The 18,654-nt window shown below is 38.0% G+C and overlaps 1 protein-coding gene across 1 annotated transcript in view; it reads right to left on the bottom strand.

Annotated features, from left to right (window-relative positions):
* The window catches only part of NIN (ninein), a 164,871-nt gene that overhangs the window by 39,612 nt on the left and 106,605 nt on the right, over positions 1-18,654 (bottom strand). Inside the window, 5 exon segments of the mRNA XM_021004667.2 lie at positions 3,931-4,044; positions 15,931-16,146; positions 16,738-16,807; positions 16,937-17,062; positions 18,367-18,653. Coding sequence (XP_020860326.2) covers positions 3,931-4,044; positions 15,931-16,146; positions 16,738-16,807; positions 16,937-17,062; positions 18,367-18,653 — 813 coding nt within the window.

The raw sequence follows: 18,654 nt of genomic DNA, 5'->3' as shown, positions 1-18,654 counted from the left end.
TTCAAATTCAACATTTCCCTATTTTTGCTGAATGCATCAACATTTTCCAGTCTTCCAGTGTTTATATTTGACTCCTCACTCTCCTCACCTCACAAATAAAAGTAGTTGCCAAATCTTATATTTTCTACCTCAATGACTTCTCTTGTATCTACTCTTTCTTTACTCTCATGCAGCCATTACCTTAGTTCAGGTCTTCATTATCTCTTGCCTGGATTATTGCAATGGCCTCCTAATTGTTCTCCCTGCCTTAAGTCTTTTCCCCAGTCTGCCAAAGAGATTTTTCATTAAGTGTCATTCTGACCACATCACTCCCCTTCTCAATAATTCCAAGGCCTCTCTGTTGCCTGTATGATAAAAATCCTGCCTCACATATTTAATAGTTGGGTGACTTTGAGCAATCGACTTAATTGCTATCTGCCTCAGTTTCCTCAACTGTAAAACGGGGATAACACCTACATTGTAGGGTTGTTGTGAGGATCAAACAAAATGATAGTTGTAAAGCATAATTTCTGGTACATAGTAGGAACTATGTAAATGCTAGTCGTTGTTATCATTATTGCAAAGAATGCGAAGATTTGTAGAGTCAGAATGAATTCAATAGATCTGATGACATATAATGGCACCTGAAATATTTTTTGTAGAGAAATATTTATTCCATTTGAAGAAATTAGCTTAGCATATTAGGTGCCCCTTCCAAAGTAACAGAGAAAATTCCATTCATTATGATGTGGAAGACTGTTCTTACGACATTATCAATACATCTATTTAGTTTGTCACCTAGAGTTTCTTCTTTGAACAACTTTTCATTATAGCTTAGCACACTAGAAATTTTACCCTGAAAATTAGAGAAAATGATGTCTACACATCTGAAAAAGATAAAGGAACAAAATTCTTTTATGACATATCAAGTTGCACTTATAAAACAGTATTTATAAATACAACATTTTAATGGATAGTAATATTTCAGGCTGTACACAAACTCTAGGAGATTAAAATTAGCTTTCACAAAATGTTTCCTGTTTCTCTAAACTGCTGAACTGAACATTTAAAAATATCAATAAGCATTTTTATTTTTTTATATATTTCTCATTATGAGGCAATTGGAGTTAAATGACTTGCCCAGAATCACACAGCTAGTAAGTGTTATGTGTCTGTAGCTGGATTTGAACTCAGGTCCTCCTGTACTATAGAACCAGTGCTCTATTCACCGCACCACCGAGGTGGCCCTCAATAAGTATTTTTAAAGAATGTTTTCTGAAATCTAGCTTAAAGTATAAGCATAGGAATTGTACTCAATTTTTTGGTTACAGATTAGACTGGATGGTTACTGAGGTTCTTTTCAACTCTAAAATTCTATGACTCTGCGAAACTGGTAAAATGTTATTGAATAGTGAACATATATTGGGCATTGTGTTATATACAAGCATTGGGGAAAGAGGACAGCACTAGGATTGAAGAAAGAATTGGGTTTTGTTACCATGACATTGACTTGAGAAACTGGGATTTGGCACTTGAAACAACAGGAAAAAAGTGTAAAAGCATCAAAAACCTCTAGTAGTGTCCATTTTATATATTATCTGTGCTAATTCTTTTCCTAATACTATTAATAATCCTTTGCTCTAGGGTCAGAAATGATATGTCACTTGTCTGATTGTTTCCCCGTGCCCCTTTGACGTCTAAGAGTCATTATTTTTAATTATGTTCATTTTTTTTACATTTGTGCCACTGTTCCATATTTTAAAATTAACTAAAAATTTAAGTATGTGTGTGTGTCTGAGTTCTGTGTGAGAAGAATTAATAACAAACACCTTCCCCATGGGCATAGTATCATGTTATATATCACTCCATATCCTTTGGCTCTGGTTTTATTAGACTTTGAAGACAGTCATAAATTATAATTCTCTCATAAGTCAATTTTAAATTATAAAATTGAAAACAATTTCTTTTTTTATATCTAGTCAAATAAATTTTCTGTAATGGAATATATGTTGCTTCTACATGATTTCAAAATTTGTAACTCTTTCAAAATAAGCCACTAACAAAACAGATGAGTGTGGACCAGTACCACTGTATGATTTAAATATTAACTTTTGTTATAAAATCAAGCCAAAACATTTTTTAACCATGTACAGGTTTGGAGTATGTTTGAGAGTATGCCCAAATCAACTTGTTATTAAACAGTGATGGTGATGGCGTATCACCTCCCCTAAGAATTCAATGAAAGCAAGACATAGCCTCCAAAATAGTCTTAATGACTGCCAGAATCTATTTTAAAGGATAAGCATTATTTTTTCTATCTCTCATACATATCTCACAACCCACAATTGGTATTTCTTCTCCTATTTTTGTTTTTTCCAACCTTCAAATTTCAAAAATAAAAACAAAACTGATACCTCATTCTTAAAGATTTTCTTCCCACATTTAGATTCAGTAGTAGTAGTAGTAGTAGTAGAAGAAAACAGAACCAATTCCAGTTTTAAATGGAGACAAATCCTGTATACTTGATAGAGTGAAAAAACAAACAAACAAAGCCTTTTGGAGGTGGAGAGTAAAAGACCACCATAATGTACAATATCCACTGGATAAAAATAGCAATCCAGTAAAGAAGTAACATGAACCTGCTATGCGGGTTGCCTGATTCACTAAAAGTAGCTTGCAATTTTTTCTCATGTCCACTGTAAACTCTGGTTTCATTAGTAACCTGTTAATGCTATTTCTACTTGTTTGTTTTCAATGTAATAGCTTCTATAATTGCAGTGAGGAGCAATGTAGCATACTGGATAGCCAGTCTTGAAGCCAGAATGACATGAATTCTAGTCACAGTTTTGACACATGCTAGCTATATGATACTGAGCAAATCACATAACTTTTCAAAACTCTATGCTATCTTCTAAGAATGTAAATTACAGAGAAGGTGACAATCTTCATTAGTAGAAACAATTTCCTTACGTGGGAATACCCTACACCAATGAAATCAGGTCCAGTTTCCATCACCTATCCATAATCACTGACGTGTGTTTTTCTGGTCCCTAATAACTGACTTAACAGTACCCTCATGCATTAAAAGAGCTTAAGTATCGTGCAAAGTGAAAAATTTATGATAGAACAGAAAAGAGAGTCCAGGGTTTTTATACTACATTAGGCTCCCTCCCATCAAAAGACCATAGGGTCAGAGACGGAAAACTGGACAGGATCTTAGAGGAGATGAGGAAACTAAAGCCCAAGTCATGTGACTCGCTCAGGGTTACACAACTAGTAAGTATCTGAGGTGGGATTTGAACCCAGGTCTTCCTGATTCCCAATTCCAGTGCTCTATTCACTATACTATGCTGCTTTGTTTAGAATCTGTAAAGTATAATCAAGAATATCCTATAATTGACATATTTCTAGAACAAAGGTTTTGAATTTCCCATAGAAGAAGCATAATGGATTGGAACAGCTAATTTATTCATAAGTGGGAGAAAAACCACTAATACAAGCTACAAGTTATAAAACTTTTTCTCCTAAGATAAATTCAGTGACCATTTTTGTCACTGAAGGAGGAGAAATTTAAATTGGAATAAGAGTCCTTGAAAAGCCAAACGCAGAATTAGGGATGATTTATTTTCACATTAGCAAAACAAAACTTGATAAATCCAGAATAAATACTTTGCAGCCTTTATAATTGTTTTAACTTCTTCATGTCCTTACCTTTTCTTCCTTAAAAGCCGAGTCACAAGCTGGACCATTCAGTGGCTGCCATTGCAGAAAGAAAGGAAGGAAGGAAGGAAGGAAAGGAAGGAAGGAAGGAAGGAAGGAAGGAAGGAAGGAAGGAGGGAGGGAAGGAAAGGAAGGAATGAAGAAAGGAAGGAAGATAGAAAGGAAGAAAGGAAGAGAAAAAGAAATTGATACAATTATTCTATGAAGTCATTTAATCAGCAAGCTGCCTACTTGTTTCATTCTCTCCAGTTCATCTTTGAGAAAGAAATTTTCCTGTTCCACAGCATGGGTTTGAATCTTTATTTTAGATAGTTCTGCCTCCAGAGAAGACACCACATCAGATGACTGAAAGAGAACAATGCTAAATGATGATGTAATTCACTCTAGGGACAGAAAAAAACATGCTAAATCTATTCAATGTCTGTCTGTAAAGCACTACAATAAATGTCTGGGAAGTACAAATCTAACAACATAACATTCTTTAACCATTACACATAAACTGAAGTTGATGACGCTTTATATTTGCAGAGAGCACTCTATAGGTTATTAGGAGCTATCGTATGTATTAGCACATTTAATTTGATCTCTACAACAAGTCTGTGAGATCATATCTTCATATTACAGTTGAATAAACAAAGACTCAGAATATCAGTTGACTTCCTCCAGGCCACATAATTAGCAGCAGAACTAGAACTGAAATCTTTGTGCTTTGGTCTCTTGACCATGTCTACCATGGAATTTTCCAAATCATCATTTGAGGTACAAAAAGTAAAAGACTGTCCAAGTTCTTTGGCATGATAGACATTTAAAAATACTGGCTGAATCAATATGTAAAGGCAGCACAGAATAGTTTCTAAAAGTACTGAATCAAGAGTCAGAAGATCTAGATTTAGATGATGATTCTACTACTTATGACCTTGGACAACACCCTTAACCTATCATTAGCTTCATCATTTTTAAAGTTAAAAGATTAAATTACATAATCTTTAAAGTCTCTTCCACTTCCTTCAAGAGGCCTTTCCTGACTTCCTCAGGTGTTAGGTCTCCCACCCCCAAACCAAAATAATTTTGTATTTATTTTGTATATGTAGCCCCAACCTTAAGAAACTAACCTTCATTCTCATGACCAAAATGACATCACTATGACATCTAAGTCAACTTAGAGTGTGTCTGATGGTGACTCATCAGACCAATACAAGCTCAGAATGCTCTACTACAGTTCAGGCAGAAATAGTTCATGTGAATATTTGGCGTGGATTCTCTAAATTTATGTATCTCTCATTTCTTTTGAGCTACTTCAATTCTGCTTTGTTCATAGAGCACAGCACCTTCTCTGATAAAGGCACATCAGGCTAATAAGTCCTGTGCCAATGTCGCCCACGTCATGCAATCAATTCCAAAGTTCATCAGAGAAACCTCAAGAGTATCCTTATATCACTTTTTTTGAGCACCATGTGAGTTCTTGCCTTGTGTGAGTTCTCCATAAAATGGTCTTTTAGGCAAGCATACATTTGGCATTTGAACAATGTGGCCAGTCCATCTGAGTTGTACTTTCTCAAGCAGAGTTTGAATGCTTGGCAGTATAGCTCAAGATAGGACCTCAGTATCTGGTACCTTATCTTGCCAGGTGATCTTCAGAATCTTCACAAGACCATTCAAATGAAAGTGATTCATTTTCCTGGCCTGGTGCTGATACATTGTCCAGATTCCACAGGTATACAATGAGGTCAGCACAGTGATTCTGTAGACCTTCAGTTTGGTAGGCAGTCTAATACCTCATCTATCCCACACTTTCCTTCTGAATCTCCCAAACCCTGAGCTAGCTCTGGCAATGCATGTTCAACCTCAGTATCAATGTGTACATCCCTAGAAAGTATACTGCCATGCTAAGTGAACTTATCCATAGTATTCAAAAATTCTCCATTTGTCAATGGAACCAGTGGTTGCATGTATGGAATAGTATGGTGCTGGCTGGTGGAGCACCTTTATTTTCCTGGTGTTAATTGTGAGGCCAAAATTAGCACAAGCTGCGAAGAACTGATACATACTTTGCTGCATCTCAGCTTCAGAGTCTATATTGAGAGCACCATCATCTGCAAACAAAATATCATGCACCAACACTCCTTCCTCTTTAGTCTTGGCTGGTAGCCTTTTCAAGTTAAATAATTTGCCATCAGTGCAGTAGCTAATGCTGTGTTCATCCTCATTGAAGGCATTTGACAAAATGGCTGAAAACATGCTAAAAAGCATAGGAACAATCCCATCCTCATTAAAAGGGCTAAACAGTCCCCTGAAGGACAGATCTGTGACAATGCATATATTGAGGGAGACATGGCTCCTCATTGGCTAAGATACTGCTAAATGATAGAGAAATTTTTAAAAAATGGAGATTGATGAAGAAGAGGCAAAGCCCAGATTTTGAATGGTCAACAAGAGATTCCAAAGAGCCATAATCTATGTGGGTAAAAGTCAGTACCATAATATATCACTTAATTCCTAGTGCATATTCTCCTCCTGCCCCTACATATTGCTAAGAGTGGAGTTCTCAGACAGATCTCTCCTTAGTTAAGCTGAGATTTCATCTCATTCCTAAACTGCAGAGTCCCATAACTGTTGCATATTCTAGTGCCAAAAATACTATGTATGGACTCCAAAATTACTGTCTTACTTGCTTAATTTGATAAAGATAGTTGCAAGCTATCCGTGACTGTCTTTTGTTTAATAAACATATGACGTGAATGGGAAGCTAAGTTGGCCAAGTTTAAGCTGTTATCTTACAGATCTAGGGTAGATCATTCCATTTCTCCTTGGGGTGATTAGGGAAAGGGGCTTTTATGCTGATCCCCCAAAGAAATGTGCTCCAAGACTTATAAATAGATAGGAGAATCAACTGAGATAAATGAATCCAAGTAAAGTGATGAAGGTAGAGGGCGGAAGGTAGATAGTGGAGAGTTCCTCCCAGATACTTCATTTAAAGAGGGTGTGAGTTGATGGGAAAATATGTTTAATAGGAATGTATATGTATAGCCTATATCGGATTGCACACCATCTTGGGGAGAGAAGTGGGGGGGGAGAGAAAAATTAATAAATAAACAATGTGAAGATAACTATCTCATTATTCACCATCAGCAGCACTCCTCAGTTCATCATGTCCCCAGGCATGGGGGCTCCCTCATCTTCCCCTCCTCTTTTCAGCTTCTTTTTATGTGTTATCTTCCCCCATTAGATTGAGAGCCCTGTAAGGGCAAGAACTGTCTTTTGCCTTTCTTTATACCCCCAGTGCTTAGCACAGTGCAAGGCAAATAGTAGATGCTTAATAAATATTTACTGACTGGGGATGACATCACTGAGATAATATGAATGGAGACGAGAAGAGGACCAAAGACAGATCTTTAGGGAACACCCATGGTTAATAAAAGTAGCCTAGAGAGATCTAACAAAAAGAGACTGGAGCAGCTAGTTAGCACAGTGGATAGAGCTCCAGCCTTGGAGTCAGGAGGACCTGAGTTCAATCCAGCCTCTTACTAGCTGTGTGACCCTGGGCAAGTCACTTAACCTCGATTGCCTCATCAAAAAAAAAAAAAGAGAGAGACCTAGGAGTAGTCAGACACATAGGAGGAAAACTAGGAGAGGATGATGTCATGAAATCCTAGGGAGAAGACAGTATCCAGATGGAAAGAATGATTAAAAGTGTCAAAGGTTGCAGAGGTCAGAGAGAATGAGGATTGAGAATAAGCCATTAGATTTGGCATTAAGAGGACATTGGTAACTTTGAAAATAATAGTTTCAAGTTAAATGATAAGGTTACAAGCCAGTCTGCAGAAGGATTAGAACTGAGGAGAGATAAAGTGGAGGCAAGAATTGTAGGCTGCTTTCTCAAGTTTAGCCATGAAAGAAAGGAGAGATACAGGATGGGTGGAAGGGGTAGAATTGAAGGGATGAGAATGAGGGAGAAGGAAAAAGAGCATGGGGAATAAGATTTGCACTATGATAGACAGGGGTTCAGAATCAGTAAGATGAGATGAGTTATGGGGTAGGAATATGATAATCATTGAGAAATTAATTCAGATTATCAGTGATTGGAATAAAGTCCATTAAAAGTGATTAGATGTACAGGATCCTCCTTCAATACCCAAACTTTTGGGAGGTGTTGATGATGAATCTCATGAAGTCCAGGAGGACTAACTGAGAGCAGGCAGAAAGAGGTTAAGGTAAAACCCGAGGAAATCTGGAAAGGAGTCAGGAACTGGCAATTTGAGGAGGCTCTGATCCAGGAAGAGCCTCCAGACCACTGAAGAAGGCCTCAGACAGATATAGGCCAGAGGCCTGGGCCCTAGATCCAGGGCTAATGCAAAACTCTGAATGAAACTGAAGAGGTCACAGGTAGACAGACTGGACCTGAGACTTTCTCGGAAATCTTATAAAGACAGAGGTCACAAGTAGTCTTCACGTTGAAAGATTTAAGAATCTATCTCAAAGAAATGTTGGTTAGTGGAATCATCACAGAAACAAAGGAGCCCTGATGTATTACCAGTAGGAGTGGCACCAAAGAAGAATGTGTGTTGAATAGACTTCAAACAGAAGAATCGAAGTATACTAGTACACTATGGCATATGTTCAAGATGCACTGGGTTGTCTTCTGGGCACCCAACAGCTTTCAGCCTCAGACCTGCAATGTGAATCCTGTCAGAGCCCCGTGTCTCAGAAAGAAAAGCAAAAGACTATTTTCATCTCTCTGGATTGTATCAGCTTGGATGTATGTCTCAAGACACGTGCCACTTTCCAACAGACAAAGTAATGAGAGACATCCATCACCAGAAAGTTTTGGTATACTCTGATAACATAATTTGGAAAGATAGTGTGGGAAGACCGAAGAAATTATTAGATTGGTTGGAGGAAGCTCATCTGAAGCCGTAGAGGAGGTAAGACAAAAAGTGCTACCTCTCACTCCACTATCTTAATTCTCCCTCCAACTATAGCATCCACATTAATGTTTGTTAATTGTTTTTACTCAATGTATTTGTAAATGGTAATGGCTGTTATGTTGGGTTGTATGTGGTGTTCAGGAGGACTAGCATCTCTGGTTTGAGGGCTCACCCAGACCTTTTCAGGGCTGCTCATCCACCTTTGGTGTCCACTTGATTCACCCAACTCTCATCTGTGGCTCTAAGAAGCTGTGGCCTGCACAGAGGCCACAGCCCAGAAAACCATCTTGGCAGATGGGCTAAACCAGGTTGAAGGTAACCAATAGGCCTCAAACCTGTCAGTGAGATAGAAGGATGTCTACCTCAAGCATGTGAAGACTTTCTTCAGCAGAAAGGGCAGATGAGAACAATTTGTCTCTATAGCCATGAAGGTGGCTTAAGAGGCACTTTGAAGTGCCTAGAGCTTGTTCAGGAAGCGAAGTTGCCACTACATCCCAGGCCATTGCCAGTTATCTTGACTTTTGTCCTGACTTTGATGACTCAGGAAGAGGGACTTAGGCTGAGGACATTGTGTAACTCTGCCTCATTTAAATCCAATTCATTCATTATGTCATTGGTCCTCTTTGAATAAAAGGACAAAATAACTGTTATGCTATATAGGCATATTGATTGTGTTGCCGTTATAACTTTGTGTAGTTAGCCATCCTTTGCTTTTTCATTTTTTGTTGTCTTCTACTCTTGATCTGTGTGAATGTACTTTATCCCACATGTAACTTAGGCATGTTATCAATAAAACACCCAGTCCAAGAATACATTGTATAGTGCCATGTCTATTGCATGTATTGTTCATGAATGTTCATTTTCTTTTTATTTCAATGTTAGCATAGATTGGTTGCTTGGGATGCCAGGAAAATTCCCTTCCTGTTTGAAGAGTTGATTATGTTTTTGTGCTGTACAACTTTCAAGGTTACCCTGGTTATTTTTTTAAGGAGCTGAAAAAGCTTTAAGCCCAGTGAGAACTATGGTCCCTTCCCAGATGAGCTTGGAAATTCCCCTGAAAAAACATTCCTTTCATGTTGTATACCTGTAGAGAGATAAGGGGGAATAAGTCAAAGAGTGAACTTTGAATAGTATATCAGAGTGAGCCACAGGTATGTAGGGAAAAGCCAGTACCCATACATGCCACTTGATTTTCGATGCCTACACCCCAAGATAACACTAAGGGTAGACTCCTCAATGGAAACCTTACAGATGGAGTTGAGATTTCATCTCACTCTCAGGCTACAGAAACACCTAACTTCTGTGTATTTTACTGTCTAAATTAATACATAAGACTTCCATAATTACTGATTTGCTTGCTTTGATAAGCTTTTGCTATCTAAAAATGATTGCGTTTTCTGTAACAATCACATAGTAGGGATGGGAAGCTAAGCTGGTCAAGTTTAAGGTCTTGGGCTACATTACTTCACCAGAGAATGACTATGGAAAATGGTTTTTATCTTGAATCCCAAAAGAATTATACCCCTAGAATTCAAATAGCTGATGTGTAAAGATATAAGTTCAGGCAAATAAGAGAGGGAGTGATTACCCATCCCTGACTATTCTTCCACTAGGATTTATCTAAATACAATAAATGTTGCATTCAACAAAAGGCAAGATGACTACCACAAGACAATGTCAACAGATTAAAATATTTCTTGAGTGTGAACATTGCTTGCTTGGAGGAAAAGCTCAGCCCATAATGGTTGGCAACAATGGAACAGAAAAGGAGTGGGTAGCTTTCAGAGATCTGGTATATAACATTGCATTTACTCATCTGGGCCAGAAGGCTTGCAAACATCAAGATTAGTTTGATGAAAATAATGGGGAAATTCAGAAGCCACTAAATGAAAAATAAGAAATTCACAGAATTTCACCAACTAAGAAGGCAGTATTTGAGTCCATCAAAAGCAAAGTGAAAGTGAAGCCTAGAGGCTGTAGGATTCTTAGCTCAGTAAGAAGGTAGATGAGAGAAGCGGAGTCAAGATGGCAGAGTGAAAGCAGTGACTTGCTTGAGCTCTCCTCCAAACCCCTCCAAACCCCTCCAAATACTCATAAAAAATGGCTCTAAACAAATTCTGAAGCAGCAGAACCCACAAAAAGACAGAGTGAAACAAATTTCCAGCCCAAGACAACCTGGATGATTGATCAGAAAGGTGTATCCTGCCGGGCTGGGAGCGCAGTGCAGCGCAGCGTGGGTGCGCGGGCCGCAGCAAACCTGGAGCAGGCCACAGAGGACTGAATCTCGGGCAGCTGTGGAGGTTTCCAGACTCCTCAATTCACCAAAGCCAAAGACAACTTAGAAGGTCAGTGGAAAAACTCTGTTTCTGTGGATTCTGAGAAAGGAAAGTGGGATTTCAGCTCCACTCCCCAAGAGCATGGCCCTGTGGGGGGCAGCTGCTTCCCGAGCTTCCGGCCCATGGACTGAGGGGGAATTGATCCGAGTGGCTGATCAGAGAGGGATTGCAGGGATCTCTTTGCCAGTGCTGAGGCAGGAATCTCTTGCTTTGCCAGTGTTTGGATCCGGGCCACAGTTCTGGGCAACGGTGCTGGGGTGAGGAGGAAAGCTGGCTTGGTGGAGCTTGTAATGATTGTGGAGAGGAGCCCCTTCTCAAAGTTACAGGACAGAAAGGAGTACTTGTAGTCACAGGCCAGGAAAGGAGTAAACACCTTGCCCCTTACCATGCCAACTTGGAAGAACTGAAAATGTACAGGTCCCTACAAGTATCTCTGAAAACAGCTACACAAACCCCCAAAGCTTGGGACAGTACATTCTCCACATTGGAAGCAGATTCGTACCTTAACAAAGAGTTTAAAACTCAAGTAATTGGCTGGGATCATGAGCAAGCAGTGCAAAAAGAATCAGACTACGTTATCTTACTACGGTGAAAAAGAAGACCAAAATATACAACCAGAAGAAGACAACAAAGTCAAAGCCCTTACATCCAAAGCCTCCAAGAAAAATATGAATTGGTCCCAGGCCATGGAAGAGCTCAGAAACGATTTTGAGAAGCAAGGAAGGGAAGTAGAGGAAAAACTGAGAGTGATGCTAAAGGAGACCCAAAACAATACTGAAGAAAATAACACCTTAAAAAATACTCTAACCCAAACGGCAAAAGAGGTCCAAAAAGCCAATGAGGAGAAAAATGCCCTAAAAAGCAAAATTGGCCAGATGGAAAAGGAAGTCCAAAAGCTTACTGAAGAAAATACTTCCTTAAAAATTAGAATAGAGCAATTGGAAGATAGTGACTTTATGAGAAATCATGACACAGTAGAACAAATCCAAAAGAATGAAAAATTAGAAAACAATGTGAAATATCTCATTGGAAAAACAACTGACCTGGAAAATAGATCCAGGAGAGAGAATTTAAAAAGTATTGGACTATCTGAAAGCCATGATCAAAAATGAGCCTAGACATCATCTTTCAAGAAATTATCAAGGAAAACTGCCCTGATATTTAGAACCAGAGGGCAAAATAGAAATGAAAGAATCCACAGATCTCCTCCTGAAAGAGATCCCCAAAGGAAAACTCCTAGGAATATTGTAGCCAAATTCCAGAGTTCCCAGGTCAAGGAGAAAATATTACAAGCTGCCAGAAGGAAACAGTTCAAGTACTGTGGAAACACAATCAGGATAACACAAGATTTAGCAGCTTCTACATTAAAGGACTGCAGGGCATGGAATATAATATTCCAGAGGGCAAAGGAGATAGGATTACAACCAAGAATCACCTACCCAGCAAAACTGAGTATAATCCTTCAGGGAAAAAATGGTCATTCAGTGAAATAGAGGACTTTCAAGCATTCTTGATGAAAAGACCAGAGCTGAATAGAAAATTTGACTTTCAAATACAGGACTCAAGTGGAACATGAAGAGGTAAACAGGAAAGAGAAATCATAAGAGACTTATTAAGATTGAACTGTTTACATTCCTGCATGGAAAGATGATATTTATAACTCATGAGACCTTTGTCAGTATCAGGGTAGTTGGAGGAAAAAAATTATATGTATGTATATGTAGATAGATAGATAGAGGGCACAGGGTGAGCTGAAGATTAAGGGGTCATATCTGGAGAATAAAATTAAGGGATGAGAGAGGATTATATTCGAGGAAGAAGAAAGGGAGAGGTAGAATGGGGTAAATTATCTCACAAAAAAACAAAACAGAAAAGTCTCTTACAGTGGAAGGGGAAACGGGGGAAGGTGAGAGGGAATGAGTGAATCTTATTCTCATAGGATTTGGCTTAAGGAGGGAATAACATACACATTCAATTGGGTATGGAAATCTGTCTTACCCTACAGGAAAATAGGGGAGGAAGGGGACAAGAGAGCAGGGGGATGATAGAGAGGAGGGCAGATTGGGAAAGGGGTTAATCAGAAGTAAATACTTCTGAGGAGGGACAGGGTCAAAAGAAAGAATAGAATAAATGGGAGGGCAGGATAGGATTAAGGGAAATAGAGTTAGTTTTTCACAACATGTCTCCTATGGATGTATTTTGCATAACTACACATGTACAACTTATATTGAGTTGCTTGCCTTTTCAATGAGGGTGGGTAGGGAGGGAGGAAGAGAAAAATTTGAAACCTAAAGTTTTAAAAACATATGTTTAAAAAAATGTTTTCACATGCTACTGGGAAATAAATATAGGAAATGGGGTACAGAAGTCTATCCTGCCCTACAGGAAAATAGAAGGGGAAGGGGATAAGAGAAGGGGAGAGAGATAGAAGAGAGGACAGAGTAGGGGAAGGGATATTCAGAATGCATGACATCTTGGGGTGGGGGGAGGGGGAGATGGGGTGAAAATTTGGAACTCAAAAACTTGTGGAAGTGAATGTTGAAAACTAAAAATAAATAAATTTATATATATATATATATATATATATATATATATATGTATATACACACACATATATAAAGGTAGATGAAACTCAGTTTTATACTGATAGCAACAATCCAAAGCACTTTTATGATGCTGTGAAAGGTATTTGTGGGCAGAAGGTCTATGGTGCATCTCAATTACTTAGTGCTGATGGAGCCACATTAGTGATAAGGACATGATTCTGGAGAGATGGGCTAAATACTCCCATAGTGTTCTCAACAGACCATTACAATGCTGAAGCCACTGACCGTATGCCTCAGGTTGAAGTCAATCCCTCTCTAGCCAAATTTTCAAGTGAAGAAGAGGTTTTGAATATCATTAAGTTCTCATGTGGCAAAGCACATGGTGCTGATTATATTCCAGCGATATTTACAAGGCAGGGACTCAAAGAAAAGCTCGCTGAAATCTTCTCAGTATGTGACAAGAGGAAGTTATCCCCCAGGACTTCAAGGATGCCTCCACTGTCCATCTCTATAAAGGGAAAGGAAATAGATTGCCCTGTGACTATCCTAGGGGACCATTTCTTAGTCTCTTAGTCATTGTTGGCAATATTCTTACCAGAGTCCTCATTAATAGGATTATCCCTCACCTGGAAGATGGTCATCTACCTGAGAGCCAGTGGGGCTTCAGAAAGTACTGAGGAATGGTTAATATGCTATTTGCTGTCTATCAATTCCAGGAGAAATGCCAGGAGCAGAACAGAGATCTGTACACATATTCGTCGATCTGACCAAGGCCTTTGATACTGTCAGTCATGTGTGCTTGTGGAAAATCATGGCAAAATAACGTTGCCTGGAGAAGTTTATCAGTACTGTACATCAATTTCATGACAGCATTCTTGTACAAATTATGGATAATGAACTATGCTGTTATGCTTTCCCAGTCCCCAATCGAATGAAGCAGAGCTACGTGATTGATTGCTCCCATGCTTTTCAGCATGATGTGTTTAGCAATGTTGTCAGACCCTTCAATGAGGACAAAAACAGCGACAAGATCAGCTAGAGCACTGACGGTAAATTATTTAACTTGAAAAGGCTACAAACCCAAGACTAAAGTGGAGGGAAAGTTGGGGTGTCACTTTTTGTCTACAGATGATTGTGCACTCAATGCAGCCTCTGAGGCTGAGATGCAAGCATATGGATCTATTCTCTGCTGCTTATACCAATTTTGGCCCAACAATTAACACCAAGAAAACACAGGTACTCCACCAGTAAATGGAGAAGTTCTGAATGCTGTGGATAAGTTCAGTTACCTAGGCACTATACTTTCCAGGAATGTACACATAAATGAAGAGGTTGATGCATGCAGTGCTAGAGCTAGCTCAGTGTTTGGGAGGTTCTGAAGGGAGAGAAGAGGTATTAGACTGCCTACCAAACTGAAGATCTACAAAACCATCGTACTGACCTCATTATTGTATGCCTGTGAAATCTAGACAGTATACCAACACCATGCCAGGAAATTGAATCATTTCCATTTGAATTTTCTCAAAGATCACCTGGCAAGAAAAGGTACTCGACACTGAAATCCTTTCTTGAACTGAACTGCCAAGCATTCAAACTCTAATTGCAGAGAGCACAAAGCCACAGTGTTCAAATGCCAAATGAATATTTACCTAAAAGACCACTTTACAGAGAATCCCCACAAGGCAAGCACTCACGTGGAGGTCAGAAGAAATGATACAAGCACACTTTCAAGGTCTCTCTGAAGAAATTTGGAATTGATGGTAAGACATAGGAAACAATGACACAGGACCCATGGTATGACCACATAAAAGAAGATGTTATGCTCTGTGAGCAAAGCAGAATTTCAGTAGTTCAAAAGAAATATGAGATGTACAAATTTAGAGACATCTTTACTCCAAATGTTCATATGGTCTATTTGTGCCTAAATTGTGGTAGAGCATTCTGAACTCGTATTTGTCTAATCAGCCACAGTGAAACACACTGTACTTTGACCCCAACATAGTGATGTTATTTTTCGGTCCTCTTCAAGAATGAAGGACAGTAACCATATTCTCTATTTACTTAGGTGCAAACAAGTTGAATATCCCTGTTAGAATGCAAGTTCCTTAAGGTAAAGTTCCAGAATCTCACTTTAATATTTGTATCTCTGGGATCCATCATAGAACCTAGTACTTTAAAAGGACTCAGTAATAAGTATATAATAATGCTAATTGATTGATTCCACCTTTGGTTCTTGCGGTCTTCCCAAACATTATCCCGCATCCAGCTTCTTGAATCGTCTTTGAATATTATACTTTTTATCTTTTATATAAAAACACTAAAAGTCCCTTCATGCATAGGACAAACTTGAGACTGAGAGCTTAGCTTACGACCTCCTCAAGAATGAACTGCAATTAAAAAACTTTTAGTTACCACAGATCATACCTTTGCTGTGCAGTTGTCTAGCTCCTCTTTTAGCTTTGAACTTTGTTTTCCCCATTCTTCTAATGTACAATTTCCTATCTCTTTTTCTTTGTGACACAGGATTTGTGCTAAATGTTGATGAAGATACTGAAGGTCTGCTTCATTTTCAGTGTTCTTTTGGAGAAGTTCTGCATTTTCCAAATCCAAGTGCTGATTTCTGGCTTTTAATTCTGAAACCTAGTTAAAATGGAAACTGAGTCATCTGAAGCGACTTTGTCCATTTCTCCTAAAGAATAGATATAGCAACTTGGGTCTTTCTGCCGCTCACCCCACCAGCCCTCTATATATAGTTTCTCAAAAGTCTTTCCCATTACAGGTAGGCATTATGAGAATCATGAGATAGGGATTTCCTCTAACTCCTCTTTCATTAATTCTAATTCTGGGTAATGGTATGTAATTGATTTTGCAGTCTGTGTTTATTGGGCTCTGTCTTCTCTAATAATCTGCTTTCAGACAAAGTTGCACAACTTGAAGTAACAAAGTATTCTCTTTTACATATTTGGACTCTCCAGTGTCAAGTTTTCATCATCCTGAAATGTTCATTAACTATTCAGTGTCTAAAGATCTTTTATGGACTGAAGAGGACAGAAAACAACAAAAGATACTTTTCCTAGAGCTTCTAGTCTATCCTCTGATTTTGATTTCAGTGTCACATATGAATCCAAAGAAAAATTGTATGAGGCTACTTAAATGTGATCATTTCTAACAGAAATAGAAATTTTCTAAATCAAGAAAAATTGAAATTGGAGAATATAAAAATCCATTTACCTGTTTTTTAAAGTTTTCGACCATCTTCTGTATAGTAATTTTTTCCTTGTTTACAGTCTCTATTTTTTTCCTAAAGTGACATTGGAAAGAAAACTTTAAATTTGATCTTTTAAAATTACAGTAAATTTTAGTTCTTGTAATGATTCCTTAAATGTTTGGGTAAATATAACGAGTATACAAAAAATATTTATATTCTTACCATATTTCTTCTTGAGATCCCCTTAATTCCCTTAATTTTAGGTAAGAAATGCTACCTTCTCCATTTAAAGTGGTAAATTCCTTCCCTAAAATAGAGTTTTCTTCTTGAAATTTTTCAGACTCCTGTCTAAAGTGCAGAGAAAAAAATAGAATTAAAATAAGGCAAGCATCTGGCATTTTTAGAAAACATTTTTAGAACCCTCCAAAAAGGCAAATGCTCTAAAGCCATTGAGAAGAAAAATTTTCATTATTTTTACTTGGCAATAGGTTGCCAAGCACTATTGAACGAAAAGCACTATTGAAAAACACATCAGGAAAAAGTAGGCTGAGGAAAACTAAAACATAAGGCTAGAAATGGAAGTTAAACCTAATTTTTCCAGCTTTGTGTGTCAGCTTTGGGGCTTAGCTTTTGTGTGTCTCAAAGCAACCTGTGTTTGTTTCAATTGTAGACTATGCTGATATAAAAGATGACCCATCACAACAATTTTAGAACTATGTTGTCAAAATCCCAAAATTAATTCTGTGTGTGTGTGTGTGAGTGTGTGTGTGTGTGTGTGTGTGTAAGAAAGAGAGAAAGAGAGAGACAGACAGAGACAGAGAGAGAAAGAGACAGAGAGACAGAGAAGAGAATAAGAATATCTAGTAATATAACAGAAAGGAAAGGGAAGAGGAACTTTACATTCAGAATTGGGCTATGATTTGTTTTAAGGCAACAGTCCCAAAAAACAATTTTAAGAAAAACAATTTGCTACCTTAAGCTTTATGTCATATAATCTAAATGGGTAGTGGTTCAATTTAGCTTTACATTTGTCATAAATACACAGGAATATGGATTTCTAGGTATTGATAGTCTTCCCTCACCCCCACTAAGGTTAAGATTTCTTTGATAAAAGGGAATATTTCCTAATGTTTACTTTAAAAGAAATCAACTCATATTGAAAGCAAATGATCACAAAGCTAAAAATCAAGAAGAATGCATTCATCCTAGGTTAGTGTTAAGAAGTCTTATTTGTGATGACAATTATACACAAAGGCTATTCTAAAACATGTCTCATTAAATGAAGCAATTTCAACATCTTTGGCAAAAAACAACCTTAAAACCAAATAGAGTGGCTGATGGTGTGCTACTTGGAAGTTGTCTTAGCGTGATTTTGTGCCTGTTGTGATGTAGATAATTAAATAGCAAAAATAGAAGTTTTTAATTTTTACATCTCATATTAGAATACTTTGCTCTACTAAAGAGGAATTGCAATCAAGAGATTTTCTTCTAGGAAAGGTTACTCTACTTGTTAATACAGAAGTAGATGGAATCAACAATGCTACTCGGGCTTCTCCAAGATTGACAGATTAGTTTCTCTAAGCACAACAAGCAGCAGAAGTTAGGGGAGTTAGAGTCAGGTTCCATAAAAAAAATTTATAGGCATACATTACCTCAGTAGTTCAACTTTGTGCTGCATCTCACTGCACGTGTTTTGTAAGTCATACATCATTGACTTCAGTTCCTCCTCTTTTTCTCCACGAGTAGGTAGATGTTTTTGTTTAGCTAAATTAGTTACTTTCTCTCTTAATTGCCTGGTCAGCTCCTGTAACTTGTTTTTCTCCAATTCTAATTCTGCTATTCTTGTGTCATTACAGTGAAATTTCCCTTGAAGGTCTGAGAATACAGCATTTTCCTCAGTTTTTAAGCTGGGTCTGTCTAGTTGAGTTTTCTTCAGGATT

The sequence above is a fragment of the Phascolarctos cinereus genome, unplaced genomic scaffold (genome assembly GCF_003287225.1).
Source record: "Phascolarctos cinereus isolate Bilbo 61053 unplaced genomic scaffold, phaCin_HiC Scaffold_3;HRSCAF=262, whole genome shotgun sequence".
Classification (NCBI taxonomy): Eukaryota; Metazoa; Chordata; class Mammalia; order Diprotodontia; family Phascolarctidae; genus Phascolarctos; species Phascolarctos cinereus.
The sequence above is the reverse complement of the archived record's forward strand: the minus strand, read 5'-3'. Positions and strand labels throughout refer to the sequence as shown.